This window comes from Bos javanicus, chromosome 10, assembly GCF_032452875.1.
Source record: "Bos javanicus breed banteng chromosome 10, ARS-OSU_banteng_1.0, whole genome shotgun sequence".
Lineage (NCBI taxonomy): Eukaryota > Metazoa > Chordata > Mammalia > Artiodactyla > Bovidae > Bos > Bos javanicus.
The window spans coordinates 23200205-23217577 of record NC_083877.1 but is presented as its reverse complement, the minus strand read 5'-3'; the positions used below and the strand labels follow the sequence as shown (position 1 = coordinate 23217577).

Genomic DNA, 17373 nt, shown 5'->3' with positions numbered 1-17373 from the left:
TTCCTGACAGAGCATGGCGTGAGGGGTGATAGGAGAGCCACAGCCTCCAAAAATTATCATTCTTAGTAGAGAAAGATAGGATGAAAGGAGGAGGAACAGGATCTCATATATAATGAAACAGTGGAAAGAGAGGAAAGGATTTTATTCACACTCATCTCTTTATCCCCCTGAAACTCTATTTAAAAGATAGTAAATAAAATAGAATGGGTATACACCTGAAAATACAGAGAACAGAAAAGGAGTTAGCAGCGCAGAGTGCTATCAACAAATTTCAGAGGATGAGAAGTATAAGGAAGAATGAAGACTTGTAGAATAGTTGAAGAAGGAACCTAGACCTAGTGTGAGATGCATCACAATGCGTGCTGAACACCTGTGCAAAGGTTAAGAAAACAAGGCACCGATCATCTTTGAATAATTGAGAAAGACGGTGTTGCCCTCATAAGTGCACATGTGTGAGTGTTGAGGGTTTTGGGGAGCACTAAAACAGGAGGCCTGAGTGAGGTCACTTGTAAGCAAAGAATAGCCGTGCTCTCCACAATTCTTTATGACAAGCAATGATGACTTTCTAAACTCAGCATAAAAGTGAAAGTCAGTCTTTGATGAACTGAGAACAACACAAAAAATTCCCCAAACTTTATATGTGCTGTGCTGTGCTTAGTCACTTCAGCTGTGTCTGACTATTCGCAACCCCATGGACTCCTCTGTCTATGGCTCCTCTGTCTCAGGCTCCTCTGTCCATGGGATTCTCCAGGCAAGAATACTGGAGTGGGTTGCCATTTCCTTCTCCAGGGGACCTTCCCAACCCAGGAATCGAACCCAGGTCAGGTAGATTCTTTACTGTATAAGCCACCAGGGAAAACCAATAATACTGGAGTGGGTAGCCTGTCCCTTCTCGAGGGGAACTTCCTGACTGAGGAATCAAACTGGGGTCTCCTGCATTGCAGGTGGATTCTTTACCAGCTGAGCTACCCAAGTTTGTTAAATTTTACTATTAAACTTTTTGACTTTTACTCATTGGTTAGGCTTTCTTTTCTTAAAAGTGTTCTGTAAATTTTTTTCCCCTTCTTTGCTATAACCCCTTGCAAACACTGATCTTTTTACTGTCTCCATAGTTTTGCTTCATCCAGAATATCATATAGTTGGAATCATATGATATGTAGCTTTTTCAGATTGGTTTCTTTCACTTATGTATGTGTGTGCTCAGTCGCTTCAGTCCTGTCTGGTTCTTTGTGACCCTGTGGACTGTAGCCATAACAATGGCTATGTAACAATTTTAAAGGTTACTTTCCATTTACAGTTATTACAAAATATTGGCTATATTCTCCGTGTTGTAACAATACATCCTTAAGCCAACCTTATACCCAATTGTTTGCATCTCCCACACCCACACCCCTCTATTGGCCCTGCCCCTACTAATAACCACCAGTTTGTTCTCTATGAGTCTGCTTTTATTGTTATATTCACTAGTTTATTGTGTTTGTTAGATTCTATGCACAAATGATATCATACAGTATTTGTCTTTCTCTGACATATTTCACTTAGCATAATGCCCTCCAAGTCCGTCCCTGTTGCTGCAAATGGCAAAATTTTGTTCTTTTAAATAAATTACCATATTTATAGCACAACTTTTATAAATAAGGATTTATTTTGAACTAAAGAAATGAAAAAAAAAAGCACAAGATGAAATTTGTCAAATTTTTTAAGGCATAAATTTCCATCAAATGACATTTTAAGAGTAAAAGTTTACTTTTAGTTTCCATTCAATCTAGGCAGTGACTGTTTTTTTTCTGACTACTTTCTTCATCAGGAAGCATGCAGTGAATGGGACTGGGGATTTGTGATGCTGCAATTGTTAGTCTGAAGGGGTCTTTGTTGATGGTTTCAGTCCAGTAGGGGTCACTGTAGGGTTTACCCGGCATGAAACTTTTTCTGATGATTCTAAAGATGGAACAGTTAAGAGAGGAGCCCAGAGAGCATGGGGAACAGTCAAATTATAGACAGCAAAGGTGCAGAGAGGGGAACAGTGTTTGTGTAAAGTTCATCTCAGATTTCAGCTTTGTCATTCTATATAAGGTTTGGAAAGCTGTAGCCCTTACCTCTGTAAATCCAAGGTGAGGATGATTCTCTGAGCAGAGGTAGAGAAATAGGGATACTACTGAGCTCTGAGAGCATGGAAGCTCAACAGAAAACATCTGCGTTACCTGGATTCATTTTTAAAATTTTTATGACTGAATTCCCCAAACCCACTGACCCAGGAATTATTCTAATACCCCAGACCTCCTACCTTTTCATATATTTCCTCAAGAGTAGAAAGAACAAGAATAGAAAGAGGAAAGAATAAGGAACAAAAATAGAAGGAAAGGAGAAAGACAATATTGAATTTGAGCAAAAAAGTGTGGCCAGATCAGAATTAGCTGTGGGCCAACAGGGCATCCAAGAGTTGGACAGTAGGAAGAGAGAGGTGCAAATTAAGGCAGAGTGAACATTATACGCATGTCCTGTTTTTCAACAACCAAATTCTTATTGGGATCATTTCTGTGCAGAGGCCAACTATATATCTTGGTTTCTAAATGATTTCAAGAAATTGTATTTACTTCTGCAATAAACAATGCATGTATCAGATAGTTTTCCTTGATCAGAATTTTCACATAACCAAATTATCAAAGTCTCTGCCAAACTATGCAATTTGAAAAATGGGTCATCCTTCCGTATAATTCCTCAAGATTCTGCGTAATCCATCCTGACACAATTCTTGTAGAAATACCATCTACCTTTCCTCACACACTATCCCACAATCTTCTCTTACATATAGTCTTTTAAGAAAGAAAAATTCTTTACGACTTCACATATCAGAAATATTTCTTTTACCTCTCTGCTCTGTCCCCCCAAACCTCAATTTTGGAGAAATTGCTGACCTTACTGCAGTCTCACTAGGCCACGGTGGGTGGAGTTTCCTGTTAAGTGAGTTGACTCACCTCAGATGTGATTGGTACTCAGTGATTCTGGTGGAACATACTCACAGTAAGAACAAAATTTCTCTGGCCCCAAGACTGTATATTCTTCAGAGTAGGGGCGAAGGCACCTCAGTAACTGGGCAAGGGATCATGAAGAGAAAATGGGGAGCCCTGATAGGGTTTCTGTGGGTCCAGATTTGCTGTGAGTTGGGGTCATCCCAGATAGGGAACTGGGGAGTGTCCACAGCTGTCAATGGGAGGGAGGGGAGGAAAGCTGACCTGGAGCTCCTAGATGGTCCTACATCCTCAGGTGTTTCCTGAGATACTTTTCTGGTGTGGAAACCCTATCCGTGACATCATATGTGTTTGCTTCTCTCTCTTTCCAAGCAGGGGTGAGGGGAGTGAAGGTGGAGCAGAGTCCTTCAGTCTTGAGCCTCCAGGAGGGAGCCAACTCTACTCTGAGGTGCAATTTTTCTGACACAGTGAACAGTGTGCAGTGGTTCCAGCAGAATACCAGAGGCAGCCTCACCAGGCTGTTTTTCATAGCTTCTGGGACGAAGAAGAATGAAAGGATGAGTTCCACAGTGAATTCTAAGGAGCGGTATAGTACCCTACACATCACAGCCTCCCAGCTGGAAGACTCAGCCACCTACCTCTGTGTGGTGGAGGCACAGTGCTCCCAGGCAGCCTGCAGCCTGTACCCAAACTGCAGCTGCCTCAGCCCCAGCCCTCCACAGTACTACACCGTTCAAGTACCCTTGTTACCTCTTTGGGTTTCCAGATTCATAATTCAGCATTTTTTCCTCTGAAGATCAGATCCTTCAGGACTGTCATTTCACTTTTTTTTTTTTTTTGCCCTTCTTCTTCCCAGAAATCTCTCATGCATACAAAGCTCTAATATGGAGCCATTGTCATAACTGATGTAGATGCCAATATTCAGTGTCCTGTTAAAACAATCTAGTGCACCTGACAGATAAAATGTAAGCTACATACAAATTTCTGTGATGGAAAATGCTTGGAAAAATATATGGTGATCAACAAATATAAAGAGATGACTCAATTTTTTGGTTAACTGCACGTGTGTGTTCCTTCAAAGTGAAAAGGGAATTAAATGCAATGTTTTTAAAGTCTGTATTCAGATTTTTGAGTCCTGGTATCCTTTTGAACTGTGGTGTTGGAGAAGACTCTTGAGAGTCCCTTGGAGTGCAAAGAGATCCAACCAGTCCATTCTGAAGGAGATCAGCCTTGAGATTTCTTTGGAGGGAATGATGCTGAAGCTGAAACTCCAGTACTTTGGCCACCTCATGAGAATAGTTGACTCATTGGAAAAGACTCTGATGCTTGGGGAAGATTGGGGGCAGGAGGAGAAGGGGACAACAGAGGATTAGATGGCTGAGTGGCATCACTGACTCGATGGACATGAGTCTGAGTGAACTCCAGGAGTTGGTGCTAGACAGGGAGGCCTGGTGTGCTGCGATTCATGGGGTCGCAAAGAGTCGGACACGACTGAGCAAATTGAACTGAACTGAATAACAAATATGAGAAAAATAACTTTTTATGTTGAGACAAGGCAGAGACTGGAGTGATGTGTCTGAAAGCCAAGGAGCACCAAACACTGATGGCAGTTGCCACAAGCTAAGAGAAAGCATGGGAGTTCATAGCAGCTTTATTCATAATTACCAAAATTTGGGACTAACAAAGATGTCCTTCAACAAGAGGATGCATAAGTAAATTGTGGTACGTCCAAACAATGGAATACTATTCAGTGTTAAAAAGAAATGGGCTGTCATGCCATAAAAATACAGAGGAAACTTAAATGTATGATACTAAGTGAAGAAGTCAATCTAAAAGGCTGCCTATTATATGATTCCAACTATATGACATTCTGGGAAATGAAAAATTATAAAGACAGTGAAAACCAGTGATTGCAAGGATTGAGGGGAGTGGAAGGATGAATGGGCAGAGCACAAAGGATTTTTAGGAGTGAAACTACTCTCCGTGGTACTATAATGGTGAACACATGCCACTACACCTTTGTGTAAACCCATAGAATGTACAACACCAAGAGTGAATCCTGGTAAACTGTAGACTTTGGGTGATTATAATGTGTTAATATGGGCTCATCAGTTGTGAGAAATAGACCAGTCTCATGTGGAAGTTGATAAGAAGAGAGGTTATGCAAGTCTGGGAGTGGGAAGTATATTGGAAACCTCTGCGTCCTCTCTTTAATTTTTCCGTGAACCCAAGATGACCGAAAGCCTCAACAAATTAGATTCAGATACATGAAACTAATTTGTATGAAGAGTTAAAGCATTTTAGAAAAATGGTGCCACTAGAAACATTGAAAGTGAAAGTGTTAGTCGATCCATCCTGTCCTACTCTATGTGACCCCATGGACTGTAGCCTGCCAGTCTCCTCTTTCCACAGAATTCTCCAGGCAAGAATACTGGAGTGGGTTGCCATTTCCTACTCCAAGGGATCTTCCTAACCCAGGGATTGGACCCAGGGATGGACCCAGGAATTGAACTCAGGTCTCCTGCATTGCAGGCAAATTCTTTACCATTTGAGCCACCAGGGAAGCCCACTAGAAACATTACCTACTGAAACTTTACTCTGCTTCTTGTAAAGAAGATTTCAAATTTTCATTTTGCACTGTTTCTAAAAATGATATAGGTGATCCCCACCTGCACTTGCAAGGAGAAAGACAGAAGCCAGAAAGCAATTTGGTTGCTTTAGAAAGAGCCTCTTGCTTTACCTGTTGGCAATTCATCTACTTCCTCCAGGTCCTCCACTCGTGCAGATGTTTTTTCTTTTATTTCTACAAGATGAAATAAGACTTATAGATAGAATGAATCACCAAAAGAACATCTTCTTACCAATTCAGTCACAAAGCCCCTTTGACCTCACTGTCTATGATGATGCTTACATTCAGTGAGCCACGTCCTATTATGCCATTTTACTATGGATTTATATTCTCCTTGATCTTATAGGAGAAATGAAATCACAGACAGGGATTCATTCCAAGGAAGGTCCTAGGGTTAATTAGTGACAACTGCAGCCCCCGAAGACTGCAGGGGATGCGAAAATAGTTTTGGGGTTCCAGAGTGCAAGGGGTTTCTCCCCACTCTCTCTCATCACTTTACATTGTATATAAGCAGGCCTCAATAAAGATTTGTTCTGCTAAATAGTATAAAAGAATTTAGAGCTGAGCCTGTAGACAGGGTTTAGTTTAATGTCATTTTACAAAACAGGAACTAGATCCAAGATGACAGAATGAAAAATTATATAATTAAAAAATAGATCAAATGAGCTAGCAGTAGAAAGTAGAGGATAAACTGGATATCCTCACCTCCCCCTTAATGTTCTTTTTCTATCTCCTTCTTCTAGACCCTTGTTGCTGAGCAAAGAAAAGCTGTCTAATGCAAACTGCAACACTTAGCTCTCTGCCGTTTAGTAATTGCATTTTAGGATACATTTCAACTGTTTCTACTGTCAATTCTCTGGAAAAGCAAGGTGCCACTAAAACCCAGCTTAGGGGAGACAGTCTGACATAACAGGCAATTGAAATGTCAAATGATCTCTCTGTTACTCTCATCTTTGGCTTACAGGTTCCTTTTAGAGAGAGTTTTCCTCCATAACAGGCAAATGAAAATGGTATATTGGCTGAATTTGATAGTTTCATATATATATATATATATATATAGTTGGTTTGTTTGTTTAGGAGAGTGAATCCTGGTGCTTTTATAATTTAAAAACTATATATCAGGCCCATCATTGAATAAAGAGCAACAGCATCTACCTCTTTTCAGCTTATAAACAAATTCTCTATCTCTACATTCTTACTGTGCATGAGCGCTGAAGAATTGATGTTTTTGAACTATGGTGTTGGAGAAGACTCTTGAGAGTCCCTTGGACTGCAAAGATATCCAACCAGTCCATCCTAAAGGAGATCAGTCCTGGGTGTTCATTGGAAAGACTGAAGTTGAAGCTGAAACTCCAATACTTTGGCCACCTGATGCGAAGAACTGACTCATTTGAAAAGACCCTGATGCTGGGAAAGATTGAGGGCAGGAGGAGAAGGAGATGACAGAGGATGAGATGGTTGGATGGCATCACCGACTTGATGGACATGGGTTTGGGTGGACTCTGGCAGTTGATGATGGACAGGGAGGCCTGGCATGCTGCGGTTCATGGGGTCACAAAGAGTCGGACATGGCTGAGTGACTGAACTGAACTGAATTGAGATTACTTCAATCTGAGACATAATTTGTTTGACCTTTGCTGTTTTTATGCATGTCCCTCGTAGGCACAGCCATGAAAGGACATTTAGCCAGAGTTCAGTAGTTAGAGATGTGACCACCAGATGGTGGTACACCTCTGCTGATCAGAACATGTGGAGGGTTCATGTGAGTGGGTTCTGAATGCATAGGCTTTGGGAAGAAGCAGAGCCTTTTTTTTATTGGCTGGGTAGACAATGAAAGAAACCACTAGAGAAAAGAAGGGATCACTTGGTAATAGAAGCAGGTCTCCTGGTTGGAGACTGGGGGTCCACAATTGATCCTAAATGGGAAAAATAATGAAGACACCCATTGGAGTTTTGATCACGTTCTTATGGCTGCAGCTGGACTATTGAGTTGAGGGTTTAAGGGAAACAGAGTGTATTAGTAGATATTCGTTAGACACTGAGACTGACTTTATTCAGGTTTCTTTAGTTATTGTAGAAAAGGGAAAGTAAATTGTGGAACTTAATAATCTGACAACCCTTCTCCTTCTTCTGACTTCTACTTTCTCCATAGGTGTCAGCCTTGGAAATGAGGTGGAGCAGCGTCCTTCTACCCTGAGTGTCCTGGAAGGAAACAGCTCTGTTATCACCTGCACTTATACAGACACAGCTTCAGACTACTTCCCTTGGTATAAACAAGAACCTGGGAAAGGTCCCCAACTCCTTATAGCTATTCATTCAAATATGGGTGAAAAAAAAGACCAGAGACTGACTGTTTTATTGAATAAGACCACCAAACGTCTCTCCCTGCACATTGCAATCATCCAACCTGGAGACTCAGCTGTCTACTTCTGTGCAGCAAGGACACAGTGCTTCCCAGGCACCAGCTACCTATACTCATACTTGTGACTGGGGAAGCCCCCTTCCTTTGGTGCAACCTTCAAAGTAGCATTTGTCATATTGTGTGCCTGCAAGTGGAAACTGATGCGTTAGACAAGCATAGAATAAGAAGGTTAGGTTCAAGATGACCCAGAAAGTATGACACATTTTATGGATAATTGCTGCTTACTGAATTCTTGAAGGGAGTTAGCATTGTTTTGTTTTGAAATGTAAGATTGCCTTTACATTTGCCACTCACACTCCTTTTCTATAAATAACCTCTTGGTATCAATTCACAATCCTTATTATGAATGGGTTTTTTTAATACTGTGTTTTGAAAACAGCATTTATTATTTTTCTGATTATATATTTCATGCCAATTATAAGTAAATGTGTGATATCCAATAAATATGATATTGATAATTCTGCAATCATATAATATTGTGAATATTCAGCTTACCTTTTTAAAGAATTATTGTTACAATGAGCTTATAGTGTTTTTCACTTACTATTATATGTTGAATTGAGCATTCACCATTTACATAGTTGATTATGAGTAGATGTTTGTTAAAGAAATAAGAAAGGGTGACTCCTGCAATGCAGGAGACCCTGGTTCAATTCCTGGTTTGGGAAGATCTGCTGGAGAAAGGGTAAGCTACCCACTGCAGTATTCTTGGGCTTTGCTTGTGGCTCAGCTGGTGAAGAATCCACCTGCATGTGGGAGAGCTGGGTTCAATTGCTGGGTTGAGAAGATCCCCTGGAGAAGGGAAAGGCTACCCACTCCAGTATTGTGGCCTGGAGAATTCCATGGGCTGTATAGTCCATGGGGTCACAAAGAATCAGACATGATGAATGACTTTCACTTTTACTTTAACTGGCATACATGATATATGAACTGTGTTAAAAACCTATAACTACCACTGTAAGTATACTTTTTGCAATTTAATGTATCCAAGATAGATCCACAAGTTCAGCTACTTTGTTAATTTCATTTTTGCTAATGATTGGTTTAAAAAGGAGTTTAGAATAGTTATTACATAGACAGCCTGGTATTGTTTCTTTTCAATATTTAAGATAAGATTATTTTAAAACACATTAATTCACATTTGGTATGAGAGTGTTAAAAAAATCTGTTCAGGACATGAAGGTATTTTGAATAGCAGAGGTGCTATCAGGAAAACCTTTCACTGAGAAGGGTAACAAAGTTGAATAACCTGAGGGGAAATTAATATTTTATATTAGTCAACTGATTGGTAGAAAAAGGTTGGGGGTTTTAGGTTGGAGAACAATTTGTGCCATGTGTGGTACTATCAGATTTAATGGAGATTCCAGGGCAGGATCTGAAAAAACTTCAACCAGTTTAGCTGAGGCTGTGATTACTTTGAAATAAGAAGGTAAGTTCTGTTCAACTTTAAGGGGTAGGCCACTGTAGGTAACAGCTCTCTGCTGTTTGCCATTGTCGACTAAAAAGATGCACAACGTGAGAGTTGAGAGCTAAGTTTTACTTGGGGCAAAATGAGGACTGCAGCTGGGGAGACCGAAGCTCAGATAGCTCTGAGAGACTGCTCCAAGAGGTAGCGGGGGAAAGTCAATATTTAAGATTTTGGTGAAGGGGGAATTCAATGCAATCAAGTGCTTACTTTACAAAAGATTTTCTGCTAGTCACAAGGAGCTGACGTCACCATGAAGGGATTTAGTGCATTTCTAGATATGAAGAGATGCAAGGACTGGGATCATGAAATCAGTTCCTGAAAATATCTAACCATGTAAAGTCCTGTTTCACCAGTTTCCCTGGAGCACAGAGTGCCTCACTCTCCACCCTGCACTCCCCTCAGCGGGGTGTTGAAGGTCAGCAGCTGCAGCAGCACAGAGTTCAGTTTCTGCAGAGGCAGAAGACAGATGCCCTTGCTGTTAGTCAGTGGCTGGCAAATACTCTTGGCAAGTGCCAGTTTGTAGTTGACACCATGTTGTTTAGTAATATCCTTAGGCATGGCTTTCCTTTTACATTCTTACACAAATATTATGATCAGTAGTGGTCTTATTTATGATCAACTGTCTTATGGAGGTCTCTTGTGGTATATTCCCTTAGAACTAGGTGCACAGAATATAGAGGCTTTGTGTGGCTTTTTGGGGCTTCCCTGGTGGCTCAGATGGTCAAGAATTTGCTTACATTGCTGGAGACCTGGGTTCAATCCTGGGGTTGGAAAGATCCACTGGAGAAGGGAATGGCTACCCACTCCAGTATTCTTGCCTGGAGAATGCCATGGACAGAGGAGCCTGGCAGGTCTGGGGTCGCAAAGAGTCAGACCTGACTGAGAGGGTTCCAATTGAATTAATCGGAACAATATAAATTCAAAGGTTTGATAACCCGATGACCAAAATCTAGCATCTATTTGCCGTCTCTGAACAGACCTGGGCTGTCAGAACAAATAGAGAAGAGAAAGGGACCACTGTGACAGGACTCCATGTCTGTGAGACTCATCCTAGCCTTCTGCAAAGGGAGATTATCTTTTCTCCTACTATTAAGTCCCAAATTAGATAACTGAACAGATGTTGTGGTGAAGAATTATAGTGATTGCTATATTGATATGTAGGCTGAGAAAGCTGCAGTAATTAACACAAACAGATTTTTCTTCTTTTCATAAAGCAATTTATTTTCTATCTTAAGTGAAAAAAGCATATGTAGATATGAGGATAAATGATCATTACATCTTATGTTGTTTCCATAATCCATTACATGCAGTATCTTAAAACAAGTTCCATCATAGATGCAACAGCTAAACACAGTAGTTCGTCAAATTATCACTCTTCCTTTCAATATCAAATTTGACTTGTGTTTATTTTCACATGTAATTGGTATCAACCGAAAATGGGTTTGGGTGGACTCCGGGAGTTGGTGATGGACAGGGAGGCCTGGCGTGCTGCGATTCATGGGGTTGCAGAGTCAGACACCACTGAGCGACTGACTGAACTGAACTGAAGAGCTGGTTAATGCAAAAGGAAGTTTGGGGTGAGTGAGACACTCCCCTGGTCCATAGAGAAGTTGACATGAGCCACATCAACTTGCTACTCCAGGAAACCCCTGTTTCCTGTTGTGGGGCAGCAGCAGCACATGCCCAGCAACTCTTCCCTCACCCTGTCAGGCTCACCTTGCAAGGCCTTGACATTGAAGAAGAAGATGTTTTCCATCTAGTGGAAGAGCTGAAACATGCTTCTCTCCAGCCTTCTGAAAGTGGTCGTGGCTTCACTGTGTTTAGGTAAGGATGGTCCCAGTGGAACTGTGCCTCCTCTGTGACCTAAGGACTGGCGGAACAGGCAGTCTTACGGGAACCCTGGGAAGAAGTGGGTCTAAAATAGGATTTCTTTATTCCGTACCACATTCCTAAAATTCTGATCTATTTTCTTTCTTTAGGATCCATTATTGCCCAGAAGGTAACTCAAGACCAACCACAAGTATTAGGGCAGGAGAAGGAAGCTGTGACCCTGGACTGCAAGTATGACACCAGTGATTCACGTTATAGTTTATTCTGGTACAAGCAGCCCAGCAGTGGGGGGATGATTCTCCTTATTCGTCAGGATTCTTTTAACCAGCAAAATGCCACAGAAGGTCGCTACTCATTGAACTTCCAGAAAGCAAGAAAATCTGTCACACTTGTCATCGCAGCCTCATAGCTGGCGGACTCTGCAGTGTATTTCTGTGCACTGAGAGACCCACAGTGAGTGTGTGTAGGAGGGACCTGCACCAAAATCCAGGGCCCTCTCCATCTGCTGTGGGGACCAGGGCAGGGAGTTGGCAGCACAGACAGGAAGCAATTAGGGCTGCACAGGCATAGGGTTAGAGAGAAGATATTCATTCTAAGAAAATAGTTCTCTAGGTTCAGAGGCCATATTCAGAGCTATCATTCATAAAAAAATCCTTATCCCTAAAATTTAGGTTTAAATTATTTATTTATTAAAAATGTAAAATTATGTATTCAGGACAAAAATTAGCCACATAAAATCCTTGCCATGTAGTGATTAGTATGAGCTAGAAGAATTGACTGAGGACATTCAGAAATGTCTGAATTACAAATCAGTAAAAATATGTGTGAATTGTTGGATTTTCATTTCAATTTATTCATGTTTTACCAAAAGTTTTCACTTTTATCTCAGGTTCAAAGGATTTGTTAACAAAATAAGCCATTTGTTATATACAAATAAGTAATATAGGTGTTTATTGGAGAATTATCTATGATACATCACCAAATTCGGTTTTGACCAACATCCAGACTTGGATGGAGGTCAATACCCAGACCTGAGAGTTTTCAGCACTGGGAAGTCCCAGGTCACAGCCCATCTGAAGTCCCAATTATGAAAAGAGTCCTCTCCGTGGGTGAGACTTCAAAGATTGCAGTTCAGGGCTCCCATTTACAATCCCAGGGCAGCTGCAAACTGATATCATCATCAATCTGTGACCAAATTGCAGCTCTGGTTTCATGTTAATGCTGTTTGTTTAGTCATATAAAACTTGGAGTGTTGCTAAGGCTGGGGGGGGTCCCTCTAGGAGCTCAACAATCTCAAGATTCCTTCCCCATCTTATCCATGGTGCTGGAAGTCTTGCACTCACAGCAGGCAGTTACTTACAGTCAACTCACAGTCAGGGCAGTGTCCAGGCAGGTTAGAAGCAAGGTCAGAAGCCTGTTCTGCTTTGTCTCTGAAGCCCAAACAAGACTATTTAATTTTCTTAGCAATTCATTAAATATTAATTGACTATATGTTATATTACAGGCATTGTTTTGTCATGAAATCTCTGTGTGATTTTCCTTCTTTTGAATATCATGTTGTTTCACACCATTTAATAAATTCATTCATTTTAGTTTTGTTAGCTGAGTTAATAGTACCCTTAATTTACATTCTAAGGTGCCTACTTTGTGCTAATACTCATTGCTTCTTATTAACACCTCTATCACTGAACGGCTCAATTTTCATAATGTAAGTTTTTCCTGCCTCCCTTCAGTCTTATCCACAAAAAGATCAATAATTAGTGGCTCTTAGAAGGACATTTTGCGAAATACTGTATGAATTATGTTCTGTCTCTGGTCTTGCCTTTCACTGCACATGCCTCCAAAAGCATTTTTGCCATCATGTGCCTGATTTTTCACCCCTCTAGGCCCTCTCTTTCAATCATTGTTATAGAATCCCACCTCCTTCTACCTCGAATCCCATTTTTCTCAGTGTTTTAAAAGTTGAATGGTAATGGGTGGTTGCTAAGCTATCTTGTATAGTAGCTGCCTCTTATATTTGTATTTGAAAAGCAACTGTGTAGAGTAGAAATCTTCTTTACAATAAGTGAGGCTGGAAAAACTGGAGAGCTACATGTAAAAGAATGAAATCAGAACACTCTCTAACATCCTACACAAAAATAAACTGAAAATGGATTAAAGGCCTAAATAAAAGACCAAATACTATAAAACTCTTAGAGGATAACATAGGCAGAACACTCTTTGACATAAATCACAATAGAATCTCTTCTTAGTCTACCTCCCAGAGTAATGAAAATAAAAACAAAAATAAAAAAATGGAACCTAACTGAACTTAAAAGCTCTTGCATAGCAAAGGAAATCATAAATAAAACAGAAAGAAAATCCACAGAATGGGAGAAAATATCTTCAACAGAATTGACAAGGGATTAGTCTCCAAAACATACAAACAGCTCATGCAGATTCATTAAAAAAAAAAAACAAAAAAAACCAAGCAACTCAAATTAAAAATGAGGGGAAGATCCAATAGACATTTCTCCAAAGAACATGTACAGGTGACCAAAAGGCACATGAAAAGATGCTCAACACCACTAATTATTAGAGAAATGCAAATAAAAACTACAGTGAGATATCACTTCACACTGATCTTTGGGCTTCCCTGGTGGCTCAGTTGGTAAAAAAATCTGCTTGCAATGTGGGAAACCTGGGTTTGATCCCTGGGTTGGGAAGATCCCCTGGAGAAGGGAAGGTCTACCCACTCCAGTATTCTGGCCTGGAGAATTCCGTGGACTGTATAGTCTATGGGGTCACAAAGAGTTGGACACTACTGAGTGACTTTCACTTTCACTCACACGATCAGAATGGCCATCATCAAAGAATCTACAAACAATAAATGCTGGAGAAGGTGTGGAGAAAAGAAGAAAAGGGAACCTTCCTACACTGTTGGTGGAAATGTGAATTGGTATAGTCACTATGGAGAACAGTATGGAAGTTCCTTAAAAAACTAAAAAGAGTGCTACCATATGACCCAGCAACTCCTCTCCTGGGCATAAATCTGGAGAAAACCATAATTTGAAAAAATACATGTACCCTAATGTTCACTGCAGCACTATTTACAATACCAAGGATGTGGAAGCAACCTATATGTCTATGGAAAGAATGGATAAAGAAGATGTGGTACATATATACAATGCAACATTACTCAGGCATAAAAAACAATGAAATAATGCCATTTGCAGCAACATGGATGGAATTAGAGATTGTCATACTGATTGAAGTCAAAGACAAATGTCATATAATATTTATAATACTTACATGTGGAATCTTAAAAAATGGTACAAATGAACCTATTTCCAAAACAGAAGTAGAGTCACAGAAATAGGAAACAAATTTATGGTTACCAAGGGGGAAGTAAGGGAGGGATAAATTAGGAGGTTGGGGTTGTCATATACATACTACTAAATACATAATATAGATAGATAACTAATAAACCTACTATAGAGCACAGGGAACTCTACTCAATACTTTGTAATGACCTTCATGGGAATATAATTCTAAAAAGAGTGGATATGCTGTATATGTACAACTGATTCACTTTGCTGTACATCGGAAACTGACTTTGTAAATCAACTATACTCCAGTAAAAATTAATTTTAAAAAGTCTTAAATTTGTTTAATTCAAAAAATCTTACCATCCTAACAGACATTTTTTTTTACCATATTAATAATTTTAAGTGTATGATACAGTGATATTAAATACATTTACATCATTATTAAATAGCAACATTATTCATCTCTAGAACTCTTTTCATGTTGAAAAGCTGAAAATTTGTACTCATTAAAGAGTAACTCCCCATTCCCCTGTCCCTCAAGCTCCTGACCACTACTATTCTGCTCTCTCTGAGTTTGACTACTGTAGACATCCTGTATAAGTGGAGTCATGCAACACAGGTCATTTTGTGTCTTATTTCATTTATCATGATGTACTCAAGTTTCATCTATGTTGTAGCTAGCATGTTTTAGAATTTCTTTCCTTTTTAGGGTTGAATAATATTCTAGTGTAAGTATAGACCATACTTCGTCTATTCTTTTGTTGATATTTGGGTTGCTTCCACCTTTTGATGGAAACATAGATATATAAATATCTCAGTATTTTGGGTAAATACCAAAATTTCAATTTTTGATATAATTAGAAATGGGATTCCTGAATCATATGGCACTTATATTTTAAAATTTTTTAGAAATGTTTATCCTAGTTAATTTGAACAGCTCTCCTCTAGACCACTTTATCACAAGCCAGTTTCAAGGACTAAAGAAAGCGAGTGATCAGGAGCTGTGAATGAAGTTTTGGGACTCTGGTGGTTCACCTAAACCCAGAAAAATCTGTCATCTTTGCTATAGTGCATTGCTCCTCAGGTGCCTAACAACTGATCTGAAAGGAACGGCTTGAACTGAAGCTTGGATATTCTTTCTAATGTGTTGCAGTCCTCTTTTGGTGAAAGGGTCAAATCTGTGATTATTTAGTCACTTTTTATTAGTTCAATGTGCAGAAATAAAGAAGAAAGTTGTTAACAGACTGTATTGTGTACGTATGTGCTTTGTTGCTTCAGTCATGTTCAGCTCTTTGTGATCCCCTGCCGGGGTCCAGCCCTGGCTGATCCAGGGAGTTCGAAGCAGGGACGGCGTCGGCGAGCATCAGGATACAATAGCTTCAATTAGATATTAATTAGAGATGTAAAGAGTAATAGAATGAGGATAGCTCAGCAGGAAAATTCAGTGGAGAAAAGAGGCTGAGTAGCTTGGTTTACGCGGGAGACCAATAAAACTTCAAGACAAGAAGCTTGCACCACTTACGTAGGCCACAGGCGTGTTTCCATTCTCCTGAAGGAGAGGAGACACTGAGGCCTCCTCCGTCGGAACTTAGAAGCCCAGGCATAATTAGTAAGCATGGCGGGTTCTGCGCTCCAGATGGAGACTCAGCCAGAGTGAGAGAGAGAGTGACATGGGGAGACCAGTCTTTCGAGGAACTGATCCCAATTCTTTATTTTCCATGGTCTACTTTTATACACTGAGATGTTATGCAAAAGTCACAGGGGGTCAGCAGTCCTGACTTTTATCAAAGTCAGGTGCTTCATACAAATGTATACAGAGGTCTTAGGGGTGTTACATCATCTTCTGGCCAGGGGGCCTGCTGACAATTTATGACCCTATCCTTGTGACAGCGGTCAGTCAACCAGGACACTTATTTCTCCAGGGCTGATTATTCTTAAAAGAGATGCCACCCAAATACAGTTACGTTCCTATAGGGTGAGGGTGTAGTGGGTTTTAGTTAAGGAAAGAATTTACTTAGCCTAAGGTCTAACATGATTAATATCAAAGGTTAATACTTATTTCTTCTATATATTCATTAATGTGTGTAAGGGCAGGGGATGTGGAGATTTAGCAACAAACATTTGCTCAACAAATGTAAAACCCTTCACCAATACAATTTCTAATCAGCCCACTATACTTATACTAATAGTTTTCTAACTTTTCTAAGGAACCTGTTTTTAGAAGGTTTAAAGCATCTCGTGCCTCTCACGGTTGGGAGGCTGTAAGCAATCACATGTGGCCGGACAAGCCTGTCAGGCAGGCTAGAGAACCTTCAGAGGAGTTTGTAGGTTAAAACACTCTTGTCATGCCCAGGAGTTTTTATTAACTGGAGCTCTAGGTTAACTCCTTCTCCGAAAGAGGTGGTAGGGAACAGGCCCCGTAAAGTCAGAGGTGTAGGTGGGAGCACAAAGTAGTAAAGTAGGCAGGCTCTGGTTATGGGGGTAGATGCTCAAGGATTTCCAGGGGGACTCCTGAGGCTCGATCCTGCCTTTGCGTATGTCGAGCCTCCTTCCTCATGACCTTTGCCACGGGCCGAGTGCCTCACTCTGGCCCCCCAACAGTGAACTGTAGCCTGCCAGGCTCCTCTGTCCATGGGATTATCCTGGCAAGAATACCAGAGTGAATTGCCATTTCCTCCCCCGGGGGATCTTCTCAATTCAGGGATCCAACCTGCAGCTTCTGCATTGCAGGTGGGTTCTTTACCACT

The 17373-nt window shown here is 40.5% G+C and overlaps 1 gene segment (V, D, J or C); it reads left to right on the top strand.

The window, feature by feature from the left end:
• The first annotated feature begins 2901 nt into the window (after positions 1–2901).
• On the top strand, positions 2902–3909 carry LOC133255304 (T cell receptor alpha variable 22-like). The segment is given in 2 exon segments: positions 2902–3156; positions 3345–3909. Coding segments are annotated over 2 exon segments (471 nt in total).
• Positions 3910–17373: the final 13464 nt, after the last annotated feature.